The sequence below is a fragment of the Mobula hypostoma genome, chromosome 4, assembly GCF_963921235.1.
Source record: "Mobula hypostoma chromosome 4, sMobHyp1.1, whole genome shotgun sequence".
NCBI classification, from domain to species: domain Eukaryota; kingdom Metazoa; phylum Chordata; class Chondrichthyes; order Myliobatiformes; family Myliobatidae; genus Mobula; species Mobula hypostoma.
In genome coordinates, this window is record NC_086100.1 from 237,939 (window position 1) to 248,344 (window position 10,406).

Below are 10,406 nucleotides of genomic sequence, written 5' to 3' on the forward strand. Positions count from 1 at the left end.
ACAGGAGTAATCCGGAGATTACTACCTTTGAGGTCCTGCTTCTCAACTTCCTTCCTAACTCCCTGTAATCTGTTTTCAGGACCACCTCCCTTTTCCTACCTATGTCCTTGGTACCAACATGTACCACGACCTCTGGCTGTTCACCTGCCCACTTCAGGATATCGTGGACGTGATCAGAAACTTCCCGGACCCTGGCACCTGGGAGGCAAATTACCATCCGTGTTTCTTTCTTGCGTCCACAGAATCGCCTATCTGACCCCCTAACTATAGAGTCCCCTATCACTGCTGCCATCCTCTTCCTTTCCCTACCCTTCTGAGCTACAGGGCCAGACTCTGTGCCAGAGGTGCGATCACTGTTTCTTCCGCTGGGTAGGCTGTCACCTCCAACAGTACTCAAGTAGGAATACTTATTGTTAAGGGGACAGCCACCTGGGTACTCTCTAGTACCTGCTTCTTGCTCTTCCCTCTCCTGACTGTTACCCATTTCACTGTTTCCTGTGGTCCCAGGGTGACTACCTTCCTATAGCTCCTGTCCCTGACCAGACGAAGGTCATCGAGCTGCAGCTCCACTTCGCTAACGCGGTCCCTAAGGAGCTGCAGCTCCAGTTTGCTAACGCGTTCCTAAGGAGCTGCAGCTTGACACACCTGGTTCAGATGTGGCCATCCGGGAGGCTGGGAGTCTCCAGGACCTGCCACATCTGACACCGAGCACAGAAAACCGGCCTCACATACATACTTTGTATTCTAAACAGATAACCTACCTGGCCTCGACCCTTTATCGCCTAAGCCCCGTTGAGCCAAAGCCTCCCTACTCTGTCTCCCTCTACTCTGTTGCCCGCTCTGTAAATCTGTCTTCTTTTTAGACTCTTCCCGCTGTTCTCACTGGCTGACCTCCATGCGCTTGCGCAGTCATGCCCCGTTCAAACTGCTGAAGAAATAACAGTCACCTTTTCAACTCTGCTTGCTTTTAAATTCTTCCTGCTGTTCTCATTGGCCGACCTCCACGTGCTTGCGCAGTCGTGCCCCGTTCAAACCACTGAAGGAATCATCTTATTCCTAAATGACCCTTTGCTTTATTCTCACTGTTCCTCCTGATGGTCATTTAGGATCTGTCTTAGCCACTAGTACATGTACTGTACAGGGAATTATTATCACTGCTGAGTTTTAGTTATCTATTTGGCAATACAGCGCCGAGACGGCCCTTCCAGCCTTTCAAGGCTCACTGCCCTGGCAACCTCCAACAAACCCAATTAACTCTAACCTCATAGGGTGATTTACAATGACCAGTCAACCTATCTGGTAGATCTTTGGACTGTTGAGGAAACAGGAGGACCCAGAGAAACCCAATGCATTCCATGGGAAGGACATACAGTTTCACAGAACGGCACCGGAATTGAACCCCCAAACTCCAGAATGCTCTGAGCTGTAATAGCACTGCGCTACCTGCTGTGCTACTGTGGCACCACTGGTACGTGTACAGAAGAGTGGATTATCATCACTGGTGAGCTTTAGCCACTGGTACATGTAACGGATGGTGATTTACTGATAGAGGAGGATTGGGAGTCAGTATCATAAAAACAGTGAGGCTTTTTCTTTCACATACTGTCCAACCAGGTTTACAGAGACTATAATGCATCTCAGGGGAGAAAATGTGTTTGATCAGTCAGGGCATTGAGTAGAGAAGTTGGGACTTCATGAAATGTAGGACAAATATGACCAAACTCACTGCAGCCTTTGTTTTCTCTTTAGTGTCCCTCTCGTGTGCTGGATTTTTATCAAGCCTCGAAACGCTGCATTTAACATATAACGACACAGTTGATGACCAATCTTGGGTGATGTTCTTCAAAGAAATTGATGGCCTGAAGGCACTCTCTGAACTGGATATTGGCCTAATGCCTTTAAGTCATCGAGAATGCAGCCCCTGGTTGGCTGTACTACTGAGCTGTCTGCCTCGGCTCCCCTCACTCCTGGAATTGGGTATGCACCACTGGGTTATCTCTGCTTCTCAGTGCGAACTTCTGGACACATTCAACCACCAACATCAGCGGAATATCCACTTCACCTATTAGATTGTCAGCTTTTATTGAAATAAATATTCAAAAATCCAAATCACAGGTAATATAAAAGTTAAAGCAATTCAGCTTCAGACATGATTCCGTACCATTCACTGCTGATATTGCCTACGACTGAAATGCATCAGTGCACTGTGGTAATGAAGCTGCTGCTGAATGATATGTCACGGTCACACTTCAGTTAAGGAATAACTGCAGGGTGCAAATGCTGGGGTAAATGAGGTTCGGAGTACTTGATATGGCCGCTCTGGAACAGTTTCTAAAGCTGGACTATGCAGGGTTTCTCATTGTAAAGATAGCTGATTATTACTTCCATTAAAAGGTATCTCAATTGTTTTGGTTCAATTATTATTTTGGGTGAATTATGGTTATTTCCAGAAAAAAATTCCCAATAAGCCTCCTTCCACCCACTCGGCCAATATATCCAGAATGAAATCCCACTCCCCAGTCCATCTTGTTGCATACCTATACCTAATGTTCTAAACAGATTCTCCAGAATGCAATGTAAGAAATCTGTGCTCTCTGCATCCCAGTTAATATTAGTCAAAGAGTTGTGCAGTACAAATAGTCTCACTGGCCCAGCAGGTCTGTGCCAATGTTTTAGGCTATCAAAACAAATCAGCAAGGAAGAGAACTGGTGCTAGCAAGTGGCATTTACAGTGTACCCGTCTAAACATTACATCTGAGGCCATCAACTCCTTGAGTGTATTCATATATTAATCACTTTAGTATTATGATATAGTTGGGATCACAGAGACATGGCTCCAGGGTGACCAGGGATGGGAGCTCAACGTTCAGGGATATTCAATATTCAGGAGGGATAGACATGAAGGAAGGGGAGGTGGGGTGGTGTTGCTGGTTAAAGAAGAGATTAACGCAATAGAAAGGAAGGACATAAGCCGGGAAGATGTGGAATCGATATGGGTAGAGCTGCGTAACACTAAGGGGCAGAAGACGCTGGTGGGAGTTGTGTACAGGCCACCTAACAGTAGTAGTGAGGTCGGAGATGGTATTAAACAGGAAATTAGAAATGTGTGCAATAAAGGAACAGCAGTTATAATGGGTGACTTCAATCTACATGTAGACTGGGCGAACCAAATTGGTAAAGGTGCTGAGGAAGAGGATTTCTTGGAATGTATGCGGGATGGTTTTTTGAACCAACATGTCGAGGAACCGACTAGAGAGCAGGCTATTCTGGACTGGGTTTTGAGCAATGAGGAAGGGTTAATTAGCGATCTTGTCGTGAGAGGCCCCTTGGGTAAGAGTGACCATAATATGGTGGAATTCTTCATTAACATGGAGAGTGACGTAGTTAATTCAGAAACAAAGGTTCTGAACTTAAAGAGGGGTAACTTTGAAGGTATGAGTCGTGAATTAGCTAAGATAGACTGGCAAATGACACTTAAAGGATTGACGGTGGATATGCAATGGCAGGCATTTAAAGGTTGCATGGATGAACTACAACAATTGTTCATCCCAGTTTGGCAAAAGAATAAATCAAGGAAGGTAGTGCACCCGTGGCTGACAAGAGAAATTAGGGATAGTATCAATTCCAAAGAAGTAGCATACAAATTAGCCAGAGAAAGTGGCTCACCTGAGGACTGGGAGAAATTCAGAGTTCAGCAGAGGAGGACAAAGGGCTTAATTAGGAAGGGGAAAAAAGATTATGAGAGAAAACTGGCAGAGAACATAAAAACGGACTGTAAAAGCTTTTATAGATATGTAAAAAGGAAAAGACTGATAAAGACAAATGTAGGTCCCCTGCAAACAGAAACAGGTGAATTGATTATGGGGAGCAAGGACATGGCAGACCAATTGAATAATTACTTTGGTTCTGTCTTCACTAAGGAGGACATAAATAATCTTCCAGAAATAGTAAGGGACAGAGGGTCCAGTGAGATGGAGGAACTGAGCGAAATACATGTTAGTAGGGAAGTGGTGTTAGGTAAATTGAAGGGATTGAAGGCAGATAAATCCCCAGGGCCAGATGGTCTGCATCCCAGAGTGCTTAAGGAAGTAGCCCAAGAAATAGTGGATGCATTAGTGATAATTTTTCAAAACTCGTTAGATTCTGGACTAGTTCCTGAGGATTGGAGGGTGGCTAATGTAACCCCACTTTTTAAAAAAGGAGGGAGAGAGAAACCGGGGAATTATAGGCCGGTTAGCCTAACGTCGGTGGTGGGGAAACTGCTGGAGTCAGTTATCAAGGATGTGATAACAGCACATTTGGAAAGCGGTGAAATGATTGGACAAAGTCAGCATGGATTTGTGAAAGGAAAATCATGTCTGACGAATCTCATAGAATTTTTTGAGGATGTAACTAGTAGAGTGGATAGGGGAGAACCAGTGGATGTGGTATATTTGGATTTTCAAAAGGCTTTTGACAAGGTCCCACACAGGAGATTAGTGTGCAAACTTAAAGCACACGGTATTGGGGGTAAGGTATTGGTGTGGGTGGAGAATTGGTTAGCAGACAGGAAGCAAAGAGTGGGAATAAACGGGACCTTTTCAGAATGGCAAGCGGTGACTAGTGGGGTACCGCAAGGCTCAGTGCTGGGACCCCAGTTGTTTACAATATATATTAATGACTTGGATGAGGGAATTAAATGCAGCATCTCCAAGTTTGCGGATGACACGAAGCTGGGTGGCAGTGTTAGCAGTGAGGAGGATGCTAAGAGGATGCAGGGTGACTTGGATAGGTTGGGTGAGTGGGCAAATTCATGGCAGATGCAATTTAATGTGGATAAATGTGAAGTTATCCACTTTGGTGGCAAAAATAGGAAAACAGATTATTATCTGAATGGTGGCCGATTAGGAAAAGGGGAGGTGCAACGAGACCTGGGTGTCATTATACACCAGTCATTGAAAGTGGGCATGCAGGTACAGCAGGCGGTGAAAAAGGCGAACGGTATGCTGGCATTTATAGCGAGAGGATTCGAGTACAGGAGCAGGGAGGTACTACTGCAGTTGTACAAGGCCTTGGTGAGACCACACCTGGAGTATTGTGTGCAGTTTTGGTCCCCTAATCTGAGGAAAGACATCTTTGCCATAGAGGGAGTACAAAGAAGGTTCACCAGATTGATTCCTGGGATGGCAGGTCTTTCATATGAAGAAAGACTGGATGAACTGGGCTTGTACTCGTTGGAATTTAGAAGATTGAGGGGGGATCTGATTGAAACGTATAAGATCCTAAAGGGATTGGACAGGCTAGATGCGGGAAGATTGTTCCCGATGTTGGGGAGGTCCAGAACGAGGGGTCACAGTTTGAGGATAGAGGGGAAGCCTTTTAGGACCGAGATTAGGAAAAACTTCTTCACACAGAGAGTGGTGAATCTGTGGAATTCTCTGCCACAGCAAACTGTTGAGGCCAGTTCATTAGCTATGTTTAAAAGGAAGTTAGATATGGCCCTTGTGGCTACAGGGGTCAGGGGGTATGGAGGGAAGGCTGGGTTCTGAGTTGGATGATCAGCCATGATCATAATAAATGGCGGTGCAGGCTCGAAGGGCCGAATGGCCTACTCCTGCACCTATTTTCTATGTTTCTATGTATGTATATGGGGGAGGGACCTTATAAGAATTGGGTCATTCAGTCCATCGAGTCTGCTCCACCATTCCATCATGACTGATCCTGGATCCCACTCAACCACATACATCTGTCTTCTCGCCATATCCTTTGATGTCCTGACCAATCAGGAAATAATCAACTCCGCCTTAAGTACACTCACGGACTTGGCCTCCACCATAGTCTGTGACAGAGCATTTGACAGATTCACTACTCTCTGGCTAAAAAAGTTCCTCCTGACCTCTTGTTCTAGAAGATCGCCATTCAATTCAAAGGCTGTGCCCTCTAGTTCTGGATATCCCCACCAGAGGAAACATCCTCTCCACACATCCACCCTATCAAATCCTTTCAATATTTGGTAGGTTGCAATGAGATCCCGCCCCCCCCCACATTCTTCTAAATTCCAGTGACTATGTCACAAAGCATATGTTAACCCCTTCATTTTCCCGGACCCCATCCTCGTGAACCTCCTTTGAACTCTTTCCAATGACAACACATTCTTTCTGAGATATGGAGCCCAAAACTGTTGACAATACTCCATGCAGCCTGATTAGTGTCTTGTAAAGCCTCAACATTAACTCCTTGCTTTTATATTCTATTTCTCTTGAAATAAATGCCTTCTTTACCTTCTTTACCACAGACTCAGCCCGTAAATTCACCTTCCGGGAGTCTTGGATGAAGATCCTAAGTCCCTCTGCACCTCTGAAGTTTGACTTACTCCCCATTTAGATAATTGTCCGCAATATTGTTCCTTTTACCAAAATGCATTATCGTACATTTCCCAACACTGTATTCAGTCTGCCACTTTTATTCCCACTCACCTCCTGCCTGTCAACCATTCCCCTATTCATGCCAATATCTTTCCCAAAACACCACAGGATTTTATTTTGTTAAGCAGCCTCATGTGTGGCACCTTATCAAGTAGCTTGTGAAAATCCAAGTAAATGACATCCACTGCCTCTTCTTTGTTCACCCTGCTTGTTACTTCCTCAAAGGACTGTACCTGATTTGTCAGGCATGATTTCCATTTGCAGAAACCATGCTGACTTTGATTTATTTTATTAGTCTCCAAGTACCTCGAGACCTCATCCTTAATAATAGACTACAACACTTCCCCGACCACTGAGGTGAGGTAAGTGGCCTGTAATTTTCTTCCTTTTGCCTTTCTTCCTTCTGAAAGAGTAGAGTGAAATCTGCAGTCTTCCAGTGCTCCAGGATCATGCCAGAATCAAGTCATTCTTGAAAGATCCTGACCGTTATCTCTTCAGCAACCTCTCTCAGGACTCTGGGATGTAGTCCATCTGATCCAAGTGACGTATCTACCTTAAGACCTTTCAGTTTACCTAGCACTTTTGCCTTTATAATAGCAATGGCACTCACTCCTGTCCCTGACACTCACGAACCTCTGGCACACCACGAGTGTCTTCCACAGTGAAGACAAATGCAAAGTATGCATTAAGTTGATCTGCCATTTCTTTGTCCCTCCATTACTAACTCATCAGCATCATTTTCCAGTGGTCTAATATGAACTCTCATCTCCCTTTTAATCTTTATATAACTGAAAAGTCTTATTTAAACTTGGTCACTTCGACAAATATTCCAAGTCTTGAGCAACACATACAAAATGCTGGAGAAAGTCAGCACCTATGGAAGGGGATAAACAGTCGGCATTTTTGGGCAAGACTCTTCGCCATATTATTTGCCAAGGGAAATCTTGCATGTAATTGTGGTTGTTGTGTACATCCCTCCCTCTGCCAACCCGACGTCGGCATGTAACATTATTTACACTGTCATAGCCAGATTACGAACCCAGCACCCGAGTGCCCTCATTACCATCTCGGGTGACTTCAACCAGGTTACCATGGCTAGAACACTGCCCAACTTCACGCAGTATGTGAGCTGTACAACCAGAGGGGAGAGGACTCTGGATTTGATGTACGCTAATGTTAAGGATGCATACAGCTCCCTCTCCCCGCCCCCCCGCCCCACCACTGGGAAGATCAGATCACAACCTGGTGCATCTAAAACCCTGCTATGTGCCTCCGGTGAAGAGTAAACCTGCAACCTCGAGGACAGTGAGAAAATGGTTGGAGGAGGCTTAGGCGCTCCAGGGTTGTTTTGAGGTGACAGACTGGCAGGCACTCTGTGAGCCACATGGAGAGGATATTGATGGGCTCACAGAGTGCATCACTGATTACATCAACTTCTGTGTGGACTACAATGTTCCGACAAAAACTGTCCTTTGTTATTCAAATAAGCCATGGGTGACAAAGGACATTAAGGACATCCTGAACGCTAAAAAGAAGGCGTTTAGAGATGGAAATAGGGAGGAGCAGAGGGCAATACAGAGGGACCTGAAAGCCAGGATCAGGGAGGCTAAAGACAGGTACAGGAGGAAGCTTGAGTGGAAACTCCAGCAGAACAACATGAGAGAGGTCTGGAGGGGGATGAGGACCATCACTGGGTTCCGGCAAACTAGCAACAGAAGAGCTGAAGGCAGTGTGGACAGGGCCAACGAACTTAACCTGTTCTTTAACAGATTTGACATTGTGGTCCCTGCCCATCCCCCACATAAGTCATCTGTTGTCGGCCCCCAACCAACACATATTCCACTCTCCCCTTCCCCACACGAAACCACCACAGTGGGCTTCACAGCTGAACAGGTGAGAAGACAGTTGAAACGTCTCAACCCAAGTAAGGCTGCAGGACCAGATGGTGTCAGTACCAGGGTGCTCAAAGCCTGTGCCCCTCAGCTATGTGGAGTGCTTCGCCATGTATTCAACCTGAGCCTGAGGCTCTGGAGGGTTCCTGTGCTGTGGAAGACATCCTGCCTCGTCCCTGTGCCGAAGACGCCGCGCCCCAGCGGCCTCAATGACTACAGACCGGTGGCATTGACCTCCCACATCATGAAGACCCTGGAGAGACTTGTTCTGGAGCTGCTCCAACCTATGGTCAGGCCACACTTAGATCCCTTCCAGTTCGCCTACCAGCCCCGACTAAGAGTTGAGGATGCCATTGTTCACCTGCTGAACTGTGTCTACGCCCACCTGGACAAGCCAGCGAGCACTGTGAGGGTCACGTTCTATGACTTCTCCAGTGTGTTCAACACCATCTGCCCTGCTCTGCTGGGGGAGAAGCTGACAGCGATGCAGGTGGATGCTTTCCTGGTGTCATGGATTCTTGATTACCTGACTGGCAGACCACACAGTACGTGTGCCTGCAACACTGTGTCTCCGACAGAGTGATCAGCAGCACTGGGGCTCCACAGGGGACTGTCTTGTCTCCTTTTCTCTTCACCATTTACACCTCAGACTTCAACTACTGCACAGAGTCTTGTCATCTTCAGAAGTTTTCTGATGGCTCTGCTATAGTTGGATGCATCAGCAAGGGAGTTGAGGCTGAGTATAGGGCTACAGTAGGAAACTTTGTCACATGGTGTGAGCAGAATTATCTGCAGCTTAATGTGAAAAAGACTAAGGAGCTGGTGGTAGGCCTGAGGAGAGCTAAGGTACCGGTGACCCCTGTTTCCATCCAGGGGGTCAGTGTGGACATGGTGGAAGATTACAAATACCTGGGGATACGAATTGACAATAAACTGGACTGGTCAAAGAACCACTGAGGCTGTCTACAAGAAGGGTCAGAGCCGTCTCTATTTCCTGAGGAGACTGAGGTCTTTTAACATCTGCCGGACGATGCTGAGGATGTTCGACGAGTCTGTGGTGGCCAGTGCTCTCATGTTTGCTGTTGTGTGCTGGGGCAGCAGGCTGAGGGTAGCAGACACCAACAGAATCAACAAACTCATTCGTAAGGCCAGTGATGTTGTGGGGATGGAACTGGACTCTCTGACGGTGGTGTCTGAAAAGAGGATGCTGTCCAAGTTGCATGCCATCTTGGACAATGTCTCCCATCCACTACATAATGTACTGGTTGCGCACAACAGTACATTCAGCCAGAGACTCATTCCACCGAGATGCAACACAGAGCGTCATAGGAAGTCATTCCTGCCTGTGGCCATCAAACTTTACAACTCCTCCCTTGGAGGGTCAGACACCCTGAGCCAATAGGCTGGTCCTGGACTTATTTCCTGGCATAATTTACATATTACTATTTAACTATTTATGGTTTTATTACTATTTATTATTTATGGTGCAACTGTAACAAAAACCAATTCCCTCCAGGATCAATGAAGTATGACTATGACTATGACTATGACATCACAACTGGAAAGAAAGGGGGCAGAAGCCAGAATAAGAATGTAGAGTGAGGGGGAAGAGCACCAACTGGCAGGTGATAGGTGAGACTAGATGAAGGGGAAGCTGGGTGGAAGGAGGGATGAAGTAAGCAGTCAGGAGGAGATCAACATTCCCTCTAATTTATTTTTTTTACAAAAAAAATTACATCTGCGCTGCAACAAAGGCTACATGCACGGGAGCATTTCATTTACTGCGCAGTACAGCTTAGAGGGAACAGTGGAGGTGATACATGAGAGAGTACAGGGCCAAAGAAGGGCTCGATTAGAAACAGACAGTGGACCATGGAAGAAAGGGAAGGAGGAAGGGAACCTCCATTGCCAAGTTTTCTCTGTTGTTAACAACTTGCATTGTCAGAATTGGTACAAGTTAGAAATATCACGGTAAAGTAATGAGGTAAAACCCAGCAACTTGAGCCTTGAGCCTCATTGGTAATTTCTTGCCCCAAGTCTGTAAATTAGAAAACTGATATCAAAAGCTCTACTATTTTAAATGATTTATTCTCAGTTTCCAGTATTTATT

At 46.0% G+C, this 10,406-nt stretch overlaps 1 protein-coding gene across 6 annotated transcripts in view; it reads left to right on the top strand.

Annotated features, from left to right (window-relative positions):
- lrrc31 (leucine rich repeat containing 31) overlaps window positions 1–2,404 on the top strand; it is a 202,708-nt gene extending 200,304 nt beyond the window's left edge. For all 6 annotated transcript variants that reach the window (XM_063045216.1, XM_063045214.1, XM_063045220.1 and 3 more), the window contains one exon: window positions 1,750–2,404. In XM_063045216.1, coding sequence (XP_062901286.1) covers window positions 1,750–2,069 — 320 coding nt within the window. In that variant the 3' untranslated portion in view covers window positions 2,070–2,404. The remainder of the gene's footprint in view (window positions 1–1,749) is intronic.
- The last annotated feature ends 8,002 nt before the right edge of the window (window positions 2,405–10,406 follow it).